We start from the raw sequence: 24,829 nt of genomic DNA, 5'->3' as shown, positions 1-24,829 counted from the left end.
AGCGCATACAAAGAGACATGAATGTCTGCAGATTTCAGTAGTTGCTGTTCAATCTTCTAATGTATGAGGTAAACGTCTTGTAATCATGGATCATGAATAACACTGTGCAGCGTTGCCTGATATTTATTTCAATATTTTCAGAAACTTATTAGATTTTGTCCGTCAATGCTAATGAGCGAGGGCCCACCACCACCAGGTACTTCTGTGACAAACATTTGTAAATGAAAGCCATGAGGTGCTATAAATTATTATTATATTTCAGTAATTTCTGTAACTTTAGTACTTTATAATGAATTAATTCCATTGAGAACGAATCGTGGACCGGAGGATGAACTCTTATCTTAGGGAACAATTAAGACATAAAAGTCTATGCACAATTTCGTATTATTTGGATCAGTTTCCGAGAGTATTTTATATTCCATTGATATAATATGAAGAAAAATTATTTATATTAATTTATTTAAAATTATTTGTAAGCCCGTAGATAAATATACCTGTCTCACTGTAGACAAACTACTTAGAAACGTTTTGAGAATAAAAAGTAATTATTATACTACCGGTAACTGAAAACAATTTAAAATTGAATGCCACATCATATTGTTACACGTGTTTTCATATTATTTAATATACTATATCCGCTCACACCCATCTTTATAAATACAAAACGTTATGTAAACTCATACATCACAATCTGATTTCATAGTTTTCGTTTCTGTTTTTGAGATGTCTATAAAGCTTTTAACCAATAGATGATCTCATTCCATTTTTCTTTTAATATCTTCTTAGAATAAAATTTGCTTATTTTATGTAATGACCTATTCAGTACTCACATTTACACATAATTCAAATGTGAAAATTCAAAGTTAATTAAACGGGTTCTAGCCATTTTCACTCAAATTTATATAGTTTTAGTGACGAATATTGGTATTTTTTTGTATTTACAAAAAAGAGTGTTATTTTTATGTTAGTTGTAAGAGTTTTGCAGTCGAGGAAACTACATAAGCATGGTCGTCCAACGGTTTTCAGGGATCCCAACCCTGCATGACTTCACCAGAGACCAGTCGAGGGCCATGTATGTCAGTGGCAGCTGAGTCGCCGTGGGGACACATCCGTGTGAGGTCGACCAGCCGACAGAATACCAGCCGGCTTGGACCACTCCACTACCACACTGACTAGATTATCGACTTATGAACTAGAAGAAACTACTAAATACCATACCAATAGCATCACCTGGGGGTGTATGCACAACGATAAAAGCCATTCTGCTTGTTGCAGAAATGCTGCATGAGTCCCAGCCTACCCACTGCCTGCCTACATAAGCCTGTTATATCACGTAGCCATTTGGGTCTACAATTCAGTTAACAGATACCATAGATCTTATCAAAACAACTACATGATGACTTTTCGAAAATTCAGCTTTATTGCATTTATGCAACAGCCGCTCATATTTGAGCTTAAGTATGAGAAGCATTGTCACTCTCGAGATATGCAGTGAGTTCATGAATGGCATTTGGCTTATACATGTGGTTAAATATTTTAACATGTTCAAAAATATATAGTTTTCTTCTTTACGACTTACAGCCAAAAAGATTTATGCAACAGTGTACAATGCCTTTTTCTCAAGTTGTTGAAGAGTGAAACCCCGTATTAAGCTATTAAGACTTATGTTGTATGCGTATCTATAGTTAAAACCATGTACATTAACAATTTTCCAGTTTTAAGATAAATGTTGTAAAAAACTTGATACTTAGAAAAAATTATGTTACATTCTGTTTCTGGATTCTTTTGTTTCTAGACCTCGAACCCTGTTGTGCACGCGGGAAACATCGTTTTTATTTCTATTTATTAATTAACTTTTACAATTATTATTGTTATTTTCTTAGTTTTAATGAATTGCAACTAATTTAATACGAGCTGAACAAATCAACGGCGAAGTACAATCAGACAACTAGAACATTATAAAAGTTAAGGTTAAGAAATGGTACTGTTATGAAATTATATTCTAACTATAAAAGATATGGGATCATAAGATTGAACAATAGTGACAGTTATGCATTTATTCATAAGACCTCCCAAAAATTAACTGCAATTAATGTTTTTACTTTATATAAATATTCATTCACCAGGTAAAAAGGTGAATGTAACCACTTGTGTGTTCTCTGGTTTTTCTAGTTGCGCGGCCCAAATGCACAATAAAACTAAGTGAATGGTACATTTGTGCAAAACGTGCTTAATTAATATTAGTAGATTAACCTTTTTCTTTGCATATTGTAGTTAAGTAATTAATTAAGTCTTATGACCAAAACAGAGTAAACTATGCAAATGTATATAGTAGTATTTGAAATTATAGTAATTCTACTATACATAAACTTTTGTTTGAAACCAGCATTGTAGTACTTTCCCTTATAGTGACTGTGAGAATATGTATCATTATGAAATCTTAAACTAAAAGTAAAAATGTACACATTGATTTCATTTCTAAGGTTTATTGCAAGAGTTGATCAAATTTCTTCATTAATGGTGAATAAGTTAGTAATGCACATGTGTGTCTACAGTTTTCTAAAAGCGGTAATGTTTCAACCATTTTTTATAAAAGATAAAATTACCTTGATGGCTTGATAGAGCAAATGCGAAAACGTTCGAATAATGAGTGTATATCGTGAAGATCACGCATCATAATACAATATTCAAGAAAGCTAAAAATTATTATTATATGAAAATTTTTATACAACAGTATTTACGTTTCTCTGCTGTACAGATGTGTTGTCAAAATATTAATAGAACTTAGATAAATTATTCTCAATTCATCGTCATGTTTCATGTATATGCTTTTAGTCTCTTTTAAATTTTATGTCGTAAGTCCGAATATTAAAAGTCTGCATAATACTTACGCTCAGCACAAAACATTAGTTTTACAGTAATAGAAAAATCAACTTTTTCATTTTGTATGCGTTACATATTATAACATATTATTTAAAGAAGTTAGTGAATAAAACTACAAGAAGAAAATTGTTTATAATTACATGACAAGGTATAATCAGTAAACAGGAAGTGCAACCATTGAAAATCACATGAACAAACTGAGCAGAAATTACGTGATTTACATTGAAATGGAGCATAGTTTCATAAGCAAGGTCTCAAGGGCTTTCACAGGATTGCCAATATAACTAGCCGTCACTCTGCATAACAATCACAACAGCTTGTTCTCAACGTAGTGGCAACATTGGTCTACAGAGAATTCGCTTTCGGAAAAACAAGATCTCATCAACCAAAGTGTTAAATATTTTCTGCCAACAGTTCCTATATCAGTTTAATACAAACAACTCTATTTTTACTCTTCTATTGTGTGAACTTAAATCTTTTTGTCTATTTGCTACATATGTAAACCAAATAAGTAAATGAATTTATATGAAAATATCAAATATGTTTGGAATAAAAAGTTTTCTTATTCACTTATCTTCACTGAAATTTCCAATGAGTCAAAACATGAAAAAGTTAAGATAACTTAAATAAACTCTAACAAATTACAAAAAGTAAACCTAATCTGTGCGTTTTAAGTAAACTAAACTATTAATTTAACTATGTACATATGTATTGGCTTATTTCACGAATTCAAATGCTGTAACATTCAAGAAAGAGGCTGGCCGAACAACTTTAAATAAAGAACCTCAACTATAATTCGGTACATCAGTATCTTCTTGCGTGGAGAAAGGAAGATTTGTGTAAGGAACATATTTGTATAAGGAGCTTGATCCAAGAAAAACTAAGAAAAGTTAGCTTGGTCTACTTCAGTTCATTCATTATTATGAGAGACTCAACAGCATGGGAACAACTATATAGTATTTCAGATTCCCTTAATATCGACATTTTCACGTGGAGGATTCACAGCTAAGAGGCTCGTGGACCTGCTAGTAATGAGCCTCTTATATCCTACTACAGTACTTGTATATAGATCAGATAATAATATGGTCTCCTATGAATAAAAAGACTATAAAAATTACTCAAATCAAAGTGCGTTTTTGTTTGACAAGAGATGCATGGAAAAAATCTTTAGAGGAAGAAAGTATGGAAAACCAGTGGTGGGAAAAGAACTTATGGAGGAAATGCTGTGTGCAAAACATATACTTTTGGACATTTTATACCAGAAGATGATGGTAATAAACCACGCATAAACTCAGATCCTTCGTAACTGCAATGCATTTAGTTCATTATCCTTCAACGCTAGGCTATAACATTATATATTGTAATGTTTCAACTGGGTGTAGTGACGATTAAACTTCAGATGTGGAAGAAAACAATGCGCTGCTATATAAAAATGGCAATATTTTGAGAAATTCATTGTTTTAATCCAGTAGTTTTTATGCAGCAAACCTTTATCATCGTAATGCGTAAGGCCTGAGAAGTAACACAGCATGTGAGTTGTCACCCATATGTAACCCCATTATCCTTACTATCAATGCCGGTTTTCCTGTTACTCAACGAGGATCTACAAGTTTAAATCTGGCATTACCATGAAATAAATACTGGAAATCGTTCAACAACCAATGAGTTTGTACATTGTTATAGAGGTGAAAAGGATTTGATATTGCTATCAGGAATAATTATGATGTAAACCAGCACATTTAGGCACAACTCTAAAACACTAAAAATGTACGAAATGCTGTAACTAGAAGATTATGTTTATACTTTTTCAAGAGATTTCGCTTAGTATATTACAAATAGATTGATAATGTACTATATATAATTATAACAGCAGTGACTAAAATTTTAAATATGCGTTTTTTTATGGCAGCTGGATCTATAATACAGGAATATATCAGTTCAGTGCAAACCTTAGTTTATTTATACAAAATCTGATTGCATCAATCGAGAACTTCAAAATCTACCAGAAGAAAGTATATAGAGTGAAATATTTACTATAGAATATATTACAAGAATGGCCAATGGCCAGGTGGCTTAAACAACTTCAACATTACTTCACAAGCCAACCATAGTTTAAAACTCTAAATCTAATTAATCTTGTGTGGAAATTAATTTGAGTATATTTGCATCAAACCAAGATATATTTTCCGCATTGTAAAATGGCGAAGAAAGAAACAAGAAAACATTTGTTATTATAATATTCCAAATATAGTTATCCTGGACAACATAATTTCAGGTTGATAACATCAGCAAAATTCCAGCACTTTGAAAAGGCGTTTATATATTTTGTGATTAAAATTTGGGAACCAAACATTAATAGATGTATGTGAAATATTTTAGAATATTTAAACACATTAAGTTACTGCTTGGGTTCTTCCTATATATTGTCCGTCATTTGTGCTTTGCCTGATAGAGTAATCACACCTAAACCCATTTGTTAATATCTCTTACGTAATCAATTTAAAACTAAATAGATACTAGTTGAAAATGTAAAAAATAATTTATAATTACTTTAACCAACCTACAACAATGGATGTATGTTTTGCACGGGGGACAAACTTTCGTTTTGCGTCATGTCACGCATCATAATGTTCGCTGTGTACCCGCTGGGGGCGGGACTATCGCGGCCAATTTCATGTCAGTGCGTTTCGCCCTTCGCACTCTTCGCAGTTCCTTTCAGTGGCTGTCCAGTGTCCAGCCGTGCTAGTAACATGTTATTGTCGCTCCTTGTTGAAGTGACTACTTCTTTTGGTAGGCTATGGATGTATGTTTAAAGGATTAAAACTATATTTGATTACATCTTTTCTAGCTAACAACGCCGTAGTTTAGTTTAATCCTTGAAGAAAAGTAGCCTTTCTACTGATTATAAGTATAACCTTTATTCAATTACATTAGGTTTTACCTTACATTCACTTAAAAAATAAATTACGTAAAAACCCGATTTTAATACAAATTTTGCTGAAAAAACGTCCAAACCATTAATTTACTTTTTAAAAGATAAATTAAATTTAACAATAAAACATTAGAACTACGAGATACTGAACGATAGATGCTGTGTTTACAAGAGATTTTATTCCAGAATTATTGTTTCCTATTTCAATTATCATAAACCCATAATTTCATGTCTAGAATATAATAACAATGAAAATGAAGTAATTATTTCTAAAAAATGTTATAATGACAATGTAACTGACCAAATAGTATAAACTATAAACGATAATAAGGAAAATGTATAAATATTTATTACTTTAATATTTAGAAGTAAGTGATCATTGTAATATATGGAATATAAAAACTATTACAAAAATATGTATAAAATTAATAGAACATAAAAAGCTCTTTATGATAAAAATGTAGTGTCTCATTTTTTTTATATAAAAATTTAATATTTAGGAATCGTACTTGTTTAATTAATATTCACAACCCGTTATAAGAAGTAGTAACTTATGTCGGTCAGTCCCGGGACTGCCTTTTCATTTTTTTCAAAATGTTACTCTTAACGTGAGAATTGTTCACAGGTCTTCCCTAACAACATTTAACTAACTCAACAAAATTATGCCAGATATTTGGTAATCCCTCGATGGGCGATTAAGAAGCGAACCCTTATTTAAAACAAACGACTGCAGCTAAATACAAAGTTTTCGAAAATGTAATAGCTCTTTGAAGGAAAATCGCATCTATTTCCTGAAAATACATTTTTAATGTACAAAGTTGTTTTGAAACGTCTGGACACATGGGATAGGCACTGCGTCTTTATCGAATCTGAAAATAACTCAACGTTTCTAATTTAAAGTGTAGAGAACAATACTGCAAGCACCATGGTTCATTACAAATCCTGTGATTGACAGACATTGGAATTACATACGTAGAAGAGGAGATTTCAAAGTTTAGTTTACGCTACCTAACTAAGCTTGAAGGATATCCAAATCATCTCTGAATTTACTGGACAATAGTAAAGCATATGTACGGACTTGAAAGGAACGACTGCCATGATGTAAGTGAAAGTGATTGCTTTTAACTTCTTCGAGATGGTTAAGGTGTTTGGAAACTAATCAACTACTGTTTGTTTAATATATCATATTTACTTATTGTTCATATCTTATTGAATAAATTGTAAATATTGAATTAAAGTTAAAATAATAATAAAATCTTTTTTATATGCTACATATAGTTCACCGTGATCAATACTGTATACGGTTTACAGGAGGCACTATTTTCTATCAAAGCAATGAAACTACCTTCCTTGCACATGAAACACAGGACACATCCACTCTTTATATGCAGAAGAAATTGAATTTAGGAAGCTGCAAAAACAAATTAGCATTTACTTCAAAAACATTCGAATGGAACAAAAAGATCAATGATCTCCTCATATTGGACTTCAAATTAGGGCTGTGTGAAGCGTTTTACTGTTAGATAATCGAGCGAAGCAACTTTTTACGGGAAAGTACTTTAATACTTGAAGCAAGACATTTAATCCCAGAAAAAGTTCCAAAGTAAAAAAAAATTCAATAGTAAGTTTGAAATGTTCAAAGCTTCACAATTATTTTCAACTTTTTATTCTTCTGTTTGTGATTTAATTAATTACCGGTACGTATCGATCTCTATGTATGAACTCAATGCATAAATAACATCTATGTCTTCATTGTGTTACAGTTTGTTTCCAATTTACCTTTATTAACTAAATTAATTATATACAGTATATACTAATCGAGTAAATGAATGCAATGTATGCTAATTTACAACCTTGTCTGTTTTAACAATAAAAACAAAATTAACTATATAATTGCAATATTACAAAAATATATATTTATTTCAGTTGGAATATATATCACTAAAAGTGATTGTTATCAAAAGTAGTGTTTGTTATTCTTGAAGAGATAAATGAAGGCTTCTGATAATACGCCACTATGTGAATGAATTTGTTGACTGAGTATTGAAAGAAGTGCATTGCAAATTAATAGATACCTTATCAACTGTTTGATAATTTTGTCTTTGATTGGGTGTAAACTCCAGTGCAAAAACTCTAAATTATTCATTAGAAGGAAAAGACTAGAACTGTATTATTTGAATAACAATTCATTCGCAATGAACATGCAATATCAGAAAGACTCGATTCATACTTGTTATAGTATGTTGCGTAATTCGTTTGAGAACATACAATTCCGTCCTGATAATAGAGGCCGAAGTTATAGAAAAGCAGTGTTGTTATGTATTAATGGAGGAGTTGGGTTTAAAGGTAAGTTGTAAATAAGGCTAAAACTTTGTTTACTTTATTTAGTTGTTAAGTTTTAATTTTAGGTTAGTAGTATTAATTTTAGAAACATTTGTTGGAGGAAAATCGGTTGTATAGCTTAAATGATTTATGCTGTTGTATTTCCTTCAATTGGACACCACTCTCTAAGATGACAGCGAAAATGGCGAATCATAATCATAAATTAGTTATGACAATTTAAGAATAGAAATACAAAGATTTTAGGCCTACTTATTCTAACCTTTATTTCTTATGGTTTTCACACTTCTCCTTTTATGATTGGTTTGTGAGATACGTATCATTACTTGACACTTGGCATTTTTATTAACTTTTTTTTACATTGTTTCAATATGAAAGTTCATTACCCTTTGCCAAACAGGGGAGAAGCAGTAGACGAGACTGTTGTGCAAAGATTCAGAGTCCTAAGATTTATGATTTGGTATAATGTAAAGACATCATATGAGTTTAGGGCAGCCTTAACATACAGTAACTTGTTTAGTCATTCATTCAGTTTACACTTTAAAAATCAAATAAAATTCTCAATTTTTTAAATTTACCAGCATAGCTTTAAGATTTGTTTTCCAAAACAAATAAGTCTAAGAAGGTTTTTGACATGGAAAATCTGATATAACCTAACTCTTCATCCTAAAAGGGTTAAACACATCACAGTGTCATCTTCCATAACTTTCATCTATAAAACTTTGGCTGCAATTCAGTACCAGTTATCAAAACAAACCAAAAAATCAATTGAAATGTTTTGTATTAAGATATTTAGTAGTAAATATCCTATGGTATACATTAAGTTAGGTACTAAATAAATATTAAATAATAATAACAAAAGAAGTAAACTTGAATAATTTTACTATGCTAAACATCTTAGATAAATTAAGTGGAATCCTATTGTTTTCCATTGTACAATATCAAAATTCTTGGTTATAGGAAATAAAAATAGGTCTTTGTTATGTTATGTATCTTCACTATGTAGCCTATATATGTATTCGGTTAAGGATAAATTATATATTTTATCTGTACTTAGAGTAAAAAACATCCATTATTATAAGTAACAGACTATATTTGACTTACTGTACAAATTACAAATTATTGTTTTCTGCCTTTTGTGAAAAGCAATGTCGATGAGGAGGCCACTTAGTCCCTATCTACTATTGGTTATTAGGCTACATAAGTAGGTTTAGATTAGGTTGTCATAAATATGTTACTAGTAGTACAGAAGTTAAAGATAACCTTTACTAGTGCTCATGTGATCTGAGCTTGAATTTGGGTTCTAGCCTATTTTGAGGTTTTTCTTTTCTCGCCAAAAGTGCGGGTTAGGCACCGAGGCACAATCAAAGCCTGCATGATGGTCAGGGGCATTTCCGATAAAAACCTATCAAAGTTTGCTGATAGCAGAGTGACCTTGGCTGCTTACTATGGGCTGATTTACCCCTTTTTCATATATGTAGTAGTTGTTGGGGATGTGAAAGTTTACGCACAAAATTCATTTTCAAACCCCAAAAGGTCATTGAGAGTAGTTTTTTGGAAACCGTTTAGAACTTCATGTAGATCGCTTTTTAGGGAGGCCAAAGTTCTAACATTGCCATCGATTTATATCTTGAGTTGTGTGACATTTGTTCACAAAAACCTCCACATTTTCAAATCACATAATCCTCAACATCGCCACAATCTACGTCACTCCAATATAATTACTATTCCTGCCCATAGACCAGTTTTTTTTTTAACACATAGTCAGCAGCATTTTAAACTCTATAATGCTTTCCCAGACTCTTTGAAAACAAAAATAAGTCCTTATTTTTGAGAGGGAGGTCAAGCAGCATTTGGTACACTAGGCTTATTACAGTGTCAGGGACTTTGTTGAGTGCTCTGGTCAGAGTAGTTCAATCTCAGATGAAAGACCACCTGTATAAGCTTTAGTTTGTTTTAGCATGAAAAAAACTTGAGTGCTGTTTTAATTAGTCTGACTTTGTTTTTATATTTAATTTAATTAGGTTTTTTTTGAATCACCTAATGTAATTAACTATTAGGCCTAGCTACATATTATTGTTGACACCATTTTGCAGTGTTATTCTGTCTGTCAATAAAGATTTTCCAAGTTCTGAGTTGAATTTTTTTTTCAAATTGGTTATTTGATTGATTTCATAAAAACTGTTGTTTGATTCCATTTCATAGTCCAACTGTATAAATTACTATTTATATGAGACCTTCTTCCATGAACCACTTTAACCATATATTTAAAATGAATATATGGTTATATATTTACCTTTATATTTTGTCAGGCTGAATTGAGCCTCACTTTGTACAGATGTGTTTTTTGCCACAGGTGTATGCTTTTTGTCAAGTAGTATTCATTTCTAGTCTAAATACAATATAGCAATATTATAGGCTAATTAATATGAAACACTACTTGAAAAATTCAAACAATTATAAGTTTTGTAATATGTTACATATGCTGTAAAAAAATAATTTAGGCTTCTTAGAATACGTCATAATAATATTATGTACTGTAACACTGTGACACAACTTAATACTAATCAATGACCTATGATCATCAAACTTAAAAATATTTTAAATAAGTTGAATTAAACAAAGTAAGTTATTAGTAATTAGGCAACAGTTATTGTTATGTTTTATTTTCTGTGTTTCAGACATCAAACGGTTCTTAAACTGGAGGACTGTAAAAGAATGGATCAGGAATTCTGTCTCCGATGGAACAACCACAAAACCAATTTGACAGACATATTCGGCAAATTTCTCGAGGAAGAAGCGTTAGTGGATGTGACACTGGCAGTGAACTGTGATAGATTAGACGACAACTTCAAGACATTTAAAGCACACCAAACAATTCTCTCAGCGTGTAGTCCATATTTTGAAAAGTTGTTTTTGCAAAATAAACACCCACACCCTATAATTTTCCTTAGAGATGTAACCGTAGCAGAAATGCAAGTACTCATACATTTTATGTACAATGGGGAGGTAAATGTAAAGCAGGAGGAATTGCCGTCTATATTGAAGACAGCGACAGCACTGCAGATCCGAGGGTTGGCAGATTCGAGAGACCCGAACCCGAGAGTGGAGGAGCCTCAGCCCTTGCCGATTCCAAATGTGAGGACACCAGACCAAAGGCATGCTCAGGCCGCCTCCCCTGAGATGCGTAAACGGAAACGGTCTTCAAGTAGCGATCATGTTCCTATTTCAGTGCCTCCTGGTAGCAGTAGTGGAAGCAGTGACAGATACTCAGAGAATCTGCCAATACAGGTTCGTAAATTTCATTAGTCTTTGTTTCAACGGTAATTGTTTACTTTAAACACTTCACAATATTTGTTGATGGCAATGAATGAAAATATACCATAAGGTAGTTCCGCTCAGTAAAATAAAAAATTCCTAAAGGCTGATCACTAAACCAGTCTAAAACAACAGTGTACCCTCAGCTAGATAACAATGGCAGCCACATTTCTTGCACAAAGAAAAAGAATTTTTTTTTAAAGGAGAGACCGATCCCCTTGTAAGCCTTATTCTGTCCGTCCTCATGGGCCACTGGCCTGTGCGAGGATCTTATCAAACAGAATAAGGAGAGTCGATACAGTACAAGGTCAATGGTACTGATAAAGGTAATTCTAAGCAATATATGGGTCAACCTCGATTTTTCTCATATTACAATATAATGTTCCAATACTCAATTAGAAAAGGAAATGACTAGAATTTCTTGCCGGAAAGCAGTTATAGGGAGCAGGCAACTCATATTACAATATAATGTTCCAATAGTCAATTAGAAAATGAAATGACTAGAATTTCTTGCTGGAAAGCAGTTATAGGGAGCAGGCAACCGCGAGAATTACCTATTAGTGATCAGGGGCACTGACGTGATCTGGGCTTCAAATTTGGAACTACTCGAGTTAATTTTTTTTCTAAAAGAGCAAGCAGCGCGAAGCGCTGCGCAGCGGGTAAGCATCGTGCGTGATATTCGTATATACTGAATTGATTCAGGCCAAAGGAATGACACAGATTCCTTTACCAGATTTTTACGGAGATTTTGTATTGGGCGGATTATATTGGTTTACTTTGCTTTCCAGCATGTAATTATGTGTTTAAAATTGTTTTAAATACATTACCTACATTATATTGTAATATGTAATAACAATTTATCAGAAATTTTTAATAAAAAAAAGGATCACGCACGATGCCTGCCCGCTTCGCGCTGCTTGCTCTTTTAGAAAAAAAATTAACTCGAGTAGTTCCAAATTTGAAGCCCAGATCACGTCAGCGCCCCTGATCACTAATAGGTAACTCTAAGCAATATGACCGTCTGGCGGTTGCCTGTTCCCTATAACTGCTTTCCGGCAAGGAATTCTAGTCATTTCCTTTTCTAATTGACTATTGGAACATTATATTGTAATATGAGAAAAATCGAGGTTGACCCATATATTGCTTAGAATTACCCTGATAAAAAGTGCAATGGTCACAGACAGGATTCGAACCTGCGCTAACTCTAACTCGGACTCAAAGTCCAACGTCTTAGACCACTCGGCCATCGGCACTCTCATCAATTACAATTCCATCTCGAACTAAAATTACTCTGTTAAAATAACTAGAACGTTACTCTGACACAATTAAAATCCGAATAGAGCACCCATTACACATGTTATCCATATGTTAAACATTTTCTCCACTTTGAGAGGGTAAATCCATTGTTCTAGAAATTTACTCTCAAATTCAACACTACTCAAATACAAAATAATTAATGGTGACGACAAAAAAAAATCAACATCTTTATTGTGAAAGCAGCAAAATCTGACCAATCACAAAACAGGAAAAAGAATTTAATAGCAAAATGTGTACTGGCAAAACAGACAAAAAACACTGAGGGAAAATAACAATCAAATTTCACCAGTAGCTCTTGCAAAAATTATGAAAAGTAGGAAAAAGCACAGAATTATCCTCATATGCAGTTAGTAGTTCTACTCTGGCCTCTAAAATTCCTTTTACTTGTCTTGTTGATTACTGGTAGTTTGATTATCCCCTCCACCATTGCCTACCCCTCCTTAGCTTGTTATCCCCCCTCACCCATCCAGAAACCCCAGTTCCCCTCAGTCCCCTAGAGTGATAAACTATTTAGGATATAACCTGTATTCAAGCATATCTATTATTGTGCAATGTATGGATTACAATTATGTAAAGTTCTTTCTTGAAATAAAAACATACTATTGTAAGAAATTTATAATAGTGATTGTAGATCATTATAGCTAACGTGGCTAATGTAAAAATTATTTGTTTCTAATTACAATATAAACTACTTAGAACCAGCAGTTCAAACTCATGAGTGTTCACATTTTTGTTACTGTTGAGCCAATTTAATGGTAGTGGATCTATTCAGTAGGAAAATTATACTGTTTTTAATTCACTAAATTGAAATTAAACCATTCAAATTTTTACTTTAAGAAACTTGTTCAAAGATGAATGCATGGGAGGGACTGTTAAATAAAAATTAGTTCCATCCAAGTACACAGAATTACAATGGATTCATGTTAGAAATGGGCCATTCCATTGTTAGCATTGGACTTGTTGGAGTTTATTCTAAAATAATATCTTAAATATTTAAAAACACATTGTGTAGGAAAAATTGTCTTCTATTATTCATTAACAGTTAAAATACTAGTAATTATTTTAGATATATTTCTAAATTAACTAAATAGTTATTACATTCCTAAAGCCTGCCACAGGTAGGGGGCCTGGAAAAGAGTCTAAATTTTGTACCATTTTAAATAAATTACATATTCTCTCAAATTTAGTGAATAAAGCTAAAATGTTCTACTTAGATTAAAATACTAATATTTTAATGTCTCCAATATTAAAGTGGTACTATAAATTTACCTTAAAATGTTTACGAGTATCACTCAAACCTCATACTTGATACATTCAACTCTCCATCTTCTGCTAAATGGCTGAGAAAATACATTGTATGTATGTAATTCACTATTTTTTGGTTACTAAAATAACCCTCTCTCTACCTTGGGCTTTTCTTATTTACTCCTGGTACAAAAAACGTCTCTAACGTCATCAAACAACTCTTCATCTCTAGTTTCAGCATCAGAATCATAGATTACTTAAAAGCTTGGCCTGTTTTTGAATAATTAATTCTTTTGTAGTTTTGAATCATTAGATGTTCTTCCAGAACGTTTTGTTTATCATATAAAAAAATGCTTTGAATCTTAGGAAATTTCATAACAAGCATCTAGTGTTTATTCAATAGATGTTTGATAACTTTTGCATCTTCAGGAGATACAAGAAGGGACTTGAAAATCATCTATGCACACTGCTCAAAGTGAACATAAATATTTACCATGTGTGATCTCATCCCTCATTACTACAGGAATCTGAAGCATATTTGGTCCATGATGTGAACACATATTGGCTATGGACTCATCCTGGTAGGTGTCAAGATCATTTTTAGGACAGTCTACTACATCTCCTTCAGTCATTGACGTGTTCACTCTTTCTGTGTTCAGTCTTTTAACCAAAAACCACCTTTTAAAAGTTTTTAACTGATTTTGCAGCATAACTATTTCATCCCCTACTGTTGGATTACAAAAATCTTCAGCCCAACTACTTCATTATCTTTAACTTTATCTTTATCTTTCTCCATGCATCTTCAGAGGTCATGTCCACAGATTATTTTCGTGAAACAAGAATTGAAAGTTAACATAGCTTTATCAAATTTATTGTTTATATACGTTTTTCATCTTCCAAATCACAGCAAAGAAGAACTAAGTTTCCTACTCACTTATCATGTCAATAGGATAAATTTTATAGTATATACACACATACTTACCTGAGGCATTTCAGATCCCAACTCAGCTTTTCTAAGTCTTGGATCATAAAACATATACTTTTTAATTTTATACTTTAGATTAGGATTTTCAATTACAAAGATATTCTTAGTCATTCAGTTCACTCAAGCTTCCTTTTAGGTTCAGTGTTTTAAGTGTTTTGTCTAATTTTTTAAATATTACAATAAAATATACAAATGGGTATAACAGTAAATATATATTTAATTTTATTATTGTATATTGTTGAAAATTAGGACCATAACTTGCTGAAAAGTAACTATTCTAACTCTACAACAAATCTCAATGTGCATTAGAAAGCCAATACAGCAACACTGATAGCACAGTTTCTCCAAAGCCATTGTCTGTAAAATTAGCAGAGACTATTTTGTATTGAAAAGTCCCCATCCCTCTCTCAAGAAAGTCTAACAGTCCGAGTTCTATAAAAATTAGCCTCAGAGAAGTACAATAACAGTGTGTTTTGTTATAATAAAAGTACTTTATTATTAAATCATATTTTAGTATTACCATCACAGTACAAAAAACCTGTCATATCCGACACCTAAAAATAACATTGTTACTAGCATATAAAACGTTTTGTAACTGTAAGACTTTGAAGAAAGGAATGTCCCACACATACATGCAAATTGTGATTTTGGTTTTTTCCACATAACTCGTTTAGTTTTTGAGCAATCAAGTCCTTAAAAAAAACATTTTGTAGGTTGTTTCAGAGCTATAAGCTAATCTAAATAATTTTTCTAAGATTATTTTAAAATAGGGTCATGTTAAAAAAGGTACTTGGCGCTAATGTACACAAACTTTACTGCCCTACCATCTTACTCAATTTTTACCTTACTAAAAAAATGCATTTTCAGAAATAAAAACCCTACAATATCGTACTCTACAAAAATTTGTGTATCATGAATAGTTTTTGAGTTATTTTAAAGAAAAGGAAATTTTTTTGCTAAATTAGAAAAATGTTTTTCTTACTCAAACTCAAGTTTTTTTTTCAAAAATAAGAACTTTAAACTGGTGAAAAACTCAGAATGTATTATAAGAACATAAATAAAGTAAATTTTAAATTGGCAACAATTCTTTCAAATGGGGTGGAAGAGAGGGTGAGATTTATGAGAGTGAAATATATTGTAGTGGGATTAAACACTATGTTTTCAAACAAAAAATAATAAAATAAAATGGGAATCAACATTATTCTATTCATAACTCGCTTAGTTTTGATGCTAGGAACTTTTATAAAATAATAAAAATAAAGGTTATTTTAAGGACTTTTAAAAATGTTCTATGAATTTTGTCTGAAAAATGCATTGGTTTTTGGTTATTTTACGTAGAAACTTTCCATTTTGGTGTTTGGAAATACCAATCAACTTTCAACAAGCAATAATTCCGTTTGTATTAAGTATGCATGTATCATAAAAAATTTTTTGTTTTCTATAAATAATTTTGCTCTCTACAAGTTTTTCGATGAAATGAATATTTTTACAGTTATTTACGAAAAGCCGTCTGAAAACATGGTTTTTTATCTGAAAACCAACAATTTCACTTGTGAATAAGTTGAAAAGTATTGACTTTCAAAAAAACTTCATCGAACAAAAGTAGCTTAGTATTTTTCAATCTCTGCGCTTTTTCATTGAAAAATTGCTCACCTCCGAGAAGGTGTGGCATCAACCTCAAGGGAAAAAGCAATCCCCGGTACAGGGTAGACTTTGAAATAGTGGACAATTAGAACCTAAATCCAAATTGTTATGGGATAAACACACAAGAAAATGGTCATTGAGTGGACTACTAGTCTTTAGGACTACTAAGGAGCTTCTTACAGTGAGGTCACTGCCTCTAGGATTAACCAGTATCTAGTAATCCTTTTCCTCTGAGCCATCCTGCCATTTAATCCTTCCAGTGCTTTGAATGGCTTTTGAACCTCGATTGCTTAAAACAGTTGGTTTATAGGAACCTTTGATCACTTAACTGTGCTAAGCCAGAATCTAGGGAGGCCAAGGCTTATCAGGCCTACAAGACCGCTCATTAATTGTCCTAGATTAACTTTTGATCCATACAAACTTTGGTAAAAATCTATTCATTGCAAAATCCTCAAGTAAATGTTCTCATAGTTCATGCCCTGAATCTCCCACGTCTATGTAACACAAACATTTGATAAATATGGTTACAATTTTCCCAATAAACCCATATCAACTTTGGTAAAGACTCATACATAACAGGTCTACACCAGTTATGGTAAAACTGCACATACCAGGTGTTCCAAATGTTATGCTTACTGAAGGGATCTTCTAAACCACTAGAGATACAGCAGATATTATCTGGAAATTAGGTACATCTGGTATATCCTTGAGGCCACTCCCTCTCAGACATTTAGATTCATATTTATCTATATTGAAACCCGTAAACATTAAATGAGCAGGGTAGGTAAAAAAATCTTTTTTACTTGGAGCTCCACCACTTTAGATGAAAAGATTATACTAAGTATATAACTATTTCCCTTGATGAACATTTGTTCTGTAGATTGTTGAAATTTTGGTTAAATTTCTGCATTCATTAAACATAATTGTTGTAGAGGGTAGAATTTGCCATCTTGATCCCATAGATGTTCAGTAAATATTGTAGGTTAAAATCTATTCAAAGAAGTATCCATGCAAACTTTATTTCAAATCCATGCATCTATAAGATGTGCAGAATAGTTGTGTGGAAAACAATTTTTGTTCTGGAACTTCAGTACCTGTTTTCAAACTGTACGGAATATAAAATGTCCATGCCAATTTTGATTGAAATCCATGCATCCATTAAACATTCAGAGTAATTTTGTGAAAAACCAGTAGACAAGGGCATCCGCCTTCTTCACTCTAAAGGCATTTACAACTTTCTTTGGGTAGTATTTATTTCCTAGCATTTCAAGATCAGTTTTGCTTGATATCTGTGGAAGCATATATTTCCAGGGTTAATTGTGTAGAAAACCCTTTTCATTTATGTTTCTCCTCCTTCCCCCAATATGTCCAATTAGGCACCAAACACATGAGTTAAATTCTGTCATTTACTTATGGAATGTCCATACATATTTTGGTTAAAGATTTACTTTTTTAATCTTAATGTTAATCTGACAAATTTGTTTACACGAACACAATAGAATAGTTAAATTAGAATTAAAGAATATTACTTACAAATATGGCTACATTAATAGCACTAGATATGTATGAGACTAATATAAACCTTGTATTCTTCAGCGTCTCATAATCATCTTAAAATAAATTTAGGAGCATAAAAAAGATTATTTCATTTTGTTGATATTAAAATGATGTGTATAAAACTCTGGCCCCAAACACCTGTCCTCAAAATATTGTATTGACATATTTTTCAGTATCAACCACATTTTTTTTTCTTCATATAAACCAAAGTTTAGACACCAGACAGTTTGTAATGTGGTTTATGGATGTTTCTGCCAAACAATTTTGTCATCTTTCTAAATGTTTTAAACTTTTTTCTTTACCAAACTAACTAAGTTGTTTTATTTTTAACAGTGTCCGACAAGTTTAAAGTCATCGCCTCCATTTATAAACTCCCAATCAAAGACTGTACACCTGCCCAACTCCCCCAATGAGCTAGACACTCCTCCAATGAGCATAAAACAAGAACCTCAACCACATCTGCATCACGACGATGATTTCGACGACTCGCGGCATAACTTGGTAAGTCCTTTTATTGTATTTCTGCATGATTATGCTTAGCATTTACTACACTAAAATATTTCTAAGGTGACAACTATATAGCTTTGTTATATTTTAGTAATTTTTTAATACAATTAAGTCTATTTGTTATTTCAAAAACATTATATATGTGTAATATTCTTCAAAATTTGGGAAAGAATCAAAAGTATTGATGTATAAATCTTATTTCCAACCAATTTTATTATATGGAGCAGAGACGTGGACGTGGACTAAAAATGATTTAAGCAGATTGCAAGCTGCAGAAATGAGATTTTTAAGAGGGATAGAGAAGACTACAAGAAGAGATAGAATAAGGAACGAAATAACCAGAGAAAGATTGAAGGTAGTTTCACTGCAAGAGACAATGGAAGGAAGAAGAATACAGTGGATGGGGCATGTGAAGAGGATGGGAGATAATAGAATGCCTAGAATAGCACTGGAGAAGGAGGAAGAAGACCAAGAGGAAGACCGAGAGGAAGATGGGAGGACCAAGTGTGGAAAGACATAGAGAGAAGGGGATTACAGAAAATACAGGTGGATGAAGAGGAGACCTGGAACGATAGACTAAAGTGGAGGAGGCTGTGTACGACGACCCGTGAGAACGGAAACGTCTGACGATGATGATGATGTGTAATATTCGTCCAGATAGAATATTATATATTTTAGAAAAGTGTTTTTCCAGACAAATATAAGTCTGGTCTAAAATGTCTTATCATCACAACTTATTTGCGATGACAAATTGGTGCAATAAAACAATATCTAGGCTTTTTACAATTTTTTTAGTTAGCCAGCTGTAGTAAGATGACCTTGAATTTTTTGCCTATAAGAAGAATGTTAAACTCCATCCAGATTAATGCCCTTATTTTTAGTCGTAGAGTTATGGGAGGTTTCTCATTTTAAACATATAATTAATACATATCCAAACTTTGTTATATTCATCGTTTGAGGATAAAAAAGGATACACTATTTTAAAAACACTAAGATAAAAAATGAAGGCGTAAAACTGCATGAGGTTTAATATTTTCTTATGAGGAAACACTTTGTCATTTTACTATAGCCAGTTCTTAACACAAGTTGTTATCTTTAAGTGCAATGAAGAACATTTTTGTATTTGTTTTATGCAATTTGTTTTGTGCAAATACTAATCAATTACTAATTTGAAACAAACAAGGGAAATTCTGTAAAGTAAATGAGTTCCATTAAAAGTTCCTCAAAATTTACCTAGTATCAGACATACAAATATTGCACAACAAAAGTAAAGCAAACTTACATCAGATATTCCAGACTGCACTGAATAAAAGAGAGAGCATTAAGACTGAACCATTCTCTAAATTAACTGCAATCTCTATGAAATTATTCCAAATCTCATCAGCCATCCAATCTGACTCCAACTCAAGTAAATCATAACTGTTTCCCATCTGCATGTTACTTTTTACCTGTAACGGTTTAATGTTGCAAGTAAGTTGTTATGATAAGATGTTGCATGTATCAGGCTTTACAGTTGAGGAGGCCTTCCAGGTCAGAATCAGTCTTTATTGTTACATCAACGTTTATACATAGCATTGCTATAGAAACAGGTAACATTGTCATAAGTTAATGTAATAATGATACATACACACATACATTCATACATATGCACATCACCACTCACATATACATATAAACATATACATATAAGAGGTCAAGACAGCGTAACAAATTTAATGTAATCTATGTTAAAATACAATTTTAAAATTCAGGATTCATCAAATACTCATCAATACTATAATAGTTATTTTCCAACAAAAAATCTGTTAGTTTACTTTTAAATGTTTTTGAATTGATTAAATGTTTATATTTATGAGGTAACTTATTGTATAGTTTTTTTGCCGTGTATATTGTAGTTTTTTCTACCAGACGCAGTCGATGTATGGGATATTGAAAATTTGCTTTAAATTTTGTATTGTAATTATGATCAAAGTTATCACTTGATAAGCTTTCAAAGTTTGGCTGTACTGTTAGTAGGGTTTTCAGAATGTATAAATTTGGAAGTGATAAGATTTTTAATTCTTTAAACAGAGGTTTGCAAGAAGTTCTAAATGATGAAAAGGTCATTAATCTTATAATTTTTTTTATCTTAAAAACTTTATCGAAGTCAGAAGATGACCCCCAAAATTCAATACCATATTGAATTATTGAAAAAAAATAAAGAGTAGTAAATTATTATTCTAGTTTCCAAATTAATTGAATTTCGTAACACTAGCATTTGATAACATGCCGAGTTCAATCTCCTAATAATATTTTCAATACATTTTTTCCAAGAAAAGTTTATATCCAGATCAATACCTAAAAATTTTACGCTATCACATAATTTTATTTGCTGGCCGTGGAAAATCACATCCTTATTATAGCCCTCCTTTAATTGTGCCGTTCGAAAATTTAGTAGTTGAGTTTTCTCTTGATTTAATTTCAATCCGTTAACCTCAAACCAGTATGCCAATTCATAAAAAGCTTGATTTAATTTATTTTCCATTTGAAAGTGAGAGTCGGCTTTAACAACTGCGGTTGTGTCATCTGCATATAATATAATTTTTGGTGAAACATTTTTAGGTAAATCATTAACGTACAGAAGAAAAAGTAGAGGTCCCAAAATAGACCCTTGAGGAGCGCCCACTTTAATTTCTTCCCTACGAGATCTAGATTTTACACTATTTTTAAAAATTACAGTTCTTTGAAATCGATTAACTTAATAAGATTCAATCCACAGGATTGATCTATTTGAGAAACTGTACAGTTAAAGCTTTTTTAAAAGGATATTATGGTTCACACAATCAAAAGCCTTGGACAAATCGCAGAACACACCCATGGTTCTCTGTGACCCATCCAAAGCCCAAGACACCTCATTTACAAGTTTATTAATGGCCCCTAATGTACTGTGACCCCTCCTAAATCCGGATTGATCACAAGTCAAAATTGAATTAGATTCTAAAAAATTTGTAATTTGGTTTAGTGCTAATTTTTCAAATACTTTAGAAAATGATGGCAGTATTGAAATTGGATGGTAATTATCTGGATTTTGTTTTTGCGCTTTTTTATAGAGTGGTTTTAATTCAGCCCATTTTAAATTTTTTGGAAAACTACAACTTTTGAGTGGTTGATTAGTTGAAACTGATAAAGGAACAGCTATACCATACATTACATGTTTCATTACGTCCAGAGGTATTTCATCCCACCCAGATGATTTTTTATTTTTTAATGATTTTATCACTTTAACAACATCATCTGATGACACATTACCAAAATTAAACTTGAAAAATTGACATTCAAGATCAGTTTGTGCTAAGTTTAGAGCCTCTTGTTCACAAGGTCGAGCCTTAATTTCTTTGGCTAATTCTGCAAATTTTTTGTTGAAGAATTGTGCAATTTCCTTTCCATCTTTAACAACCCTACACATCTTAAACATCCAACACAACATCAGGAAAATTGTTGACAGATTTCTTACATCCAAGCTCAGATTTAACTACATGCTAAGCAGCTTTATTTTTATTTTCAGAATCTTTTATGAAATTAGAATTATACATTTGCTTTGATTTATTACAAACATTTTTGAAAATTTTTTATAATTTTTTACATAGTTTATAAAATTTAGATTGTTTGACTGTTTGGCTAGTTTACTAAGCTCCCTCTTATTAATGCTTGAAATTTGAATTCCTTTTGTTATCCATTTTTTTTTTTTTGGATTGTTTGGTTTTGTTAGCAGAGAATTTTAATGGAAATGATTCTTCAAATATATTTTGAAAGCAATTAAAGAAATTAGAACAGTTGTCAGCAAAAGTAAAATTGTTTGAAACATTCCACTCAGTGTCTTTTAATCTACTGCTAAATCTATAAAGAGCTTTTTTAGGAAAAATCCGTCTTTTTACTCTAAGTTTAGTATTGTCATTATCGGAAATAAGATCTTTAGAAATATCTAAAAAGACTGCCCTGTGATCCGACAAACCCAATTCCAAATTCATTGTCTGAGATTCAAAGGATGACTTAAATTTAAAAGTTAAAATATTATCAATGCATGAATTTGTATTAAAAGTAACCCTAGTTGGTGATGCAAAATGTGTTTTAAAACCATATGATTCAATCAGAGAAAGGAATTCAAATTTCTGTTGTGGTTTATTTGTTGTTTCCATTACATCTACATTAAAGTCTGATGCAATATAAACATTGTTTACATGGTTTTCTTTACCTAAAAGTTTTAACAAAGCCTCAAGCTTATTTAAAAATAATTTGAAAATTTGAATCTTCTGGTACTCTATAAATATAAATGATAATTATAGGCCTTTTTAAATTAATTATTTCTATGCATGAAGCTTCAAAAACTGAATCCAAATTATAAATGCACAGATCTTCTCTGGTTTTAAATTCAAAATTATTCTTCAAAAGAATACATGACCCTCCGTGATAATCTCTATCTCTACAATAAAAATGTGCCAGTGTATAATTAGAAAAACTATTTAAAATGGTAACATTATCCCTACTCAGCCAATGTTCATTTAAACAAATAATTTGAATATTTGAATTTTGTAGAATTATTTCTAAATAAATTTTTTTATCAAGTACTCCTCCTTGGATATTTAAATGTAATAGCCAATTATATTTCTGATCAATTTTGGCTTCCTTACAAATAGGCCATACATTATTAAATTTTAAATTTTGATTTACCTTATTTGCATGATAGCAGTGAAATTTATTACAAACTAAACAGAAGTTATCTAAATCTAAGTGTTCTTTATATTTTTGTTTGGAGGTTCGTTTTTTAAGTCTATCGCACCATCCTCTTTCTCATCTACTGGAGTCTGGGTCGAAGTAGGGGGACTGTCCACTTGATGAGGTTTCTTCTCAAACACATGATATTAGGCCATTACAAATGTTAAGTTCAAATTCATTTCACTTTCCACTCATTGCTCTACTTTTTGTGTTGAAAACTTAATTGCTCCATCGTGATTTGGGATCGTGTCATAAACCTCATAGTGCACTCAATTTTGTACTTGTGGGGCAATGAGAACACCACTTCATCTTGATTACATTTGTTTGTAGTCTGGGTGTCTCTGACGTCAGAACTATGTAAAGAGTTCATATTGAGCTTCTTCGTCACCGACGGTTTTGGATCTCTTTAGACGGATGTTGTTTCCAGATTCCAATAGTCAAGTCTGTCGCAGTGTTAGACTTCAGACGCTGCACTGAGTGGAAGGTGAAACAGAGCTGTACTTAACATTCATACTGAATTAACCCTTCCCACCATGGCTCTACGTTATGTGTATTAGGCCATTGTTTATCTGAGGTTAGGATTCAGAGAGTTAGTGGAAACTCTTGTAGACGACACCGAGATTCAGACCAGCATGAGACAATTTTTATTATCACAGTATGATTTTTATGTGAGGCATTGATACTCAGAATCATGAAAATCTAAATTTAAAATTTTTGCCATGATACATGCAATGAAGTGGTCCAAACTGTGGCAAGGTTAGGATTGGATCATTCATCATAATGGCTTATAGCTTTATTATCCTTATCCAATATCTCTTAACCCTTTGGTTGCTGTGCAACGATATATATCGTAGTTGGCCTTTGTTCCGAAAAATGCTATGGACCGATATTTCGTTGTTGCGAATTTTTTTCCAGCGCTAAATATTACGTTATTTACACGCGGATTGCGGTAAATGACAGTTGAATAAGTTTTCTTTTCCTTAAAAATAATAACAGTTGTATTTGCTGGTTTTTTTATAGTACACTAACGACAAAAACAGCTGTGATCTAGATAGCACAGGGTAAGTTTTTTGTGTTTTTTTTTTTTTCATTACATAAGTAAAAATCTATATTTTTGCATGAAAATTTCAGTATGTACTCAAAACAACATATGGTTTTAGGTAAAAATGTATTAAAAAAAAATAAAAGTTAAATTTAGTTATGTTTTTCTGTGTCAAAGTTGAAAAAAAATTATTTATTTATTTGTTTACATAGTTTTGTATTTTTTTAAATGTATTATTTTTTTATTTTCGTACGTATTATACTACAAAACAAAACATAAATCAATGAAATAGGTTAGAATTTGATGA

At 31.7% G+C, this 24,829-nt stretch overlaps 1 protein-coding gene across 5 annotated transcripts in view; it reads left to right on the top strand.

The window, feature by feature from the left end:
- The first annotated feature begins 7,833 nt into the window (after positions 1 to 7,833).
- LOC124362960 (sex determination protein fruitless-like) overlaps positions 7,834 to 24,829 on the top strand; it is a 144,912-nt gene continuing 127,916 nt past the window's right edge. Inside the window, exons 1-3 of one of the 5 annotated variants that reach the window (XM_046817867.1) lie at positions 7,834 to 8,161; positions 10,837 to 11,446; positions 18,555 to 18,722. In XM_046817867.1, the coding sequence (XP_046673823.1) occupies positions 10,874 to 11,446; positions 18,555 to 18,722 (741 nt within the window). In that variant the 5' untranslated portion in view covers positions 7,834 to 8,161; positions 10,837 to 10,873. The remainder of the gene's footprint in view (positions 8,162 to 10,836; positions 11,447 to 18,554; positions 18,723 to 24,829) is intronic. The other 4 variants (XM_046817870.1, XM_046817868.1, XM_046817871.1 and 1 more) reach the window with 4 other exon arrangements.

This window comes from Homalodisca vitripennis, chromosome 5 (genome assembly GCF_021130785.1).
Source record: "Homalodisca vitripennis isolate AUS2020 chromosome 5, UT_GWSS_2.1, whole genome shotgun sequence".
Taxonomy (NCBI): Eukaryota; Metazoa; Arthropoda; class Insecta; order Hemiptera; family Cicadellidae; genus Homalodisca; species Homalodisca vitripennis.
The sequence above is the reverse complement of the archived record's forward strand: the minus strand, read 5'-3'. Positions and strand labels throughout refer to the sequence as shown.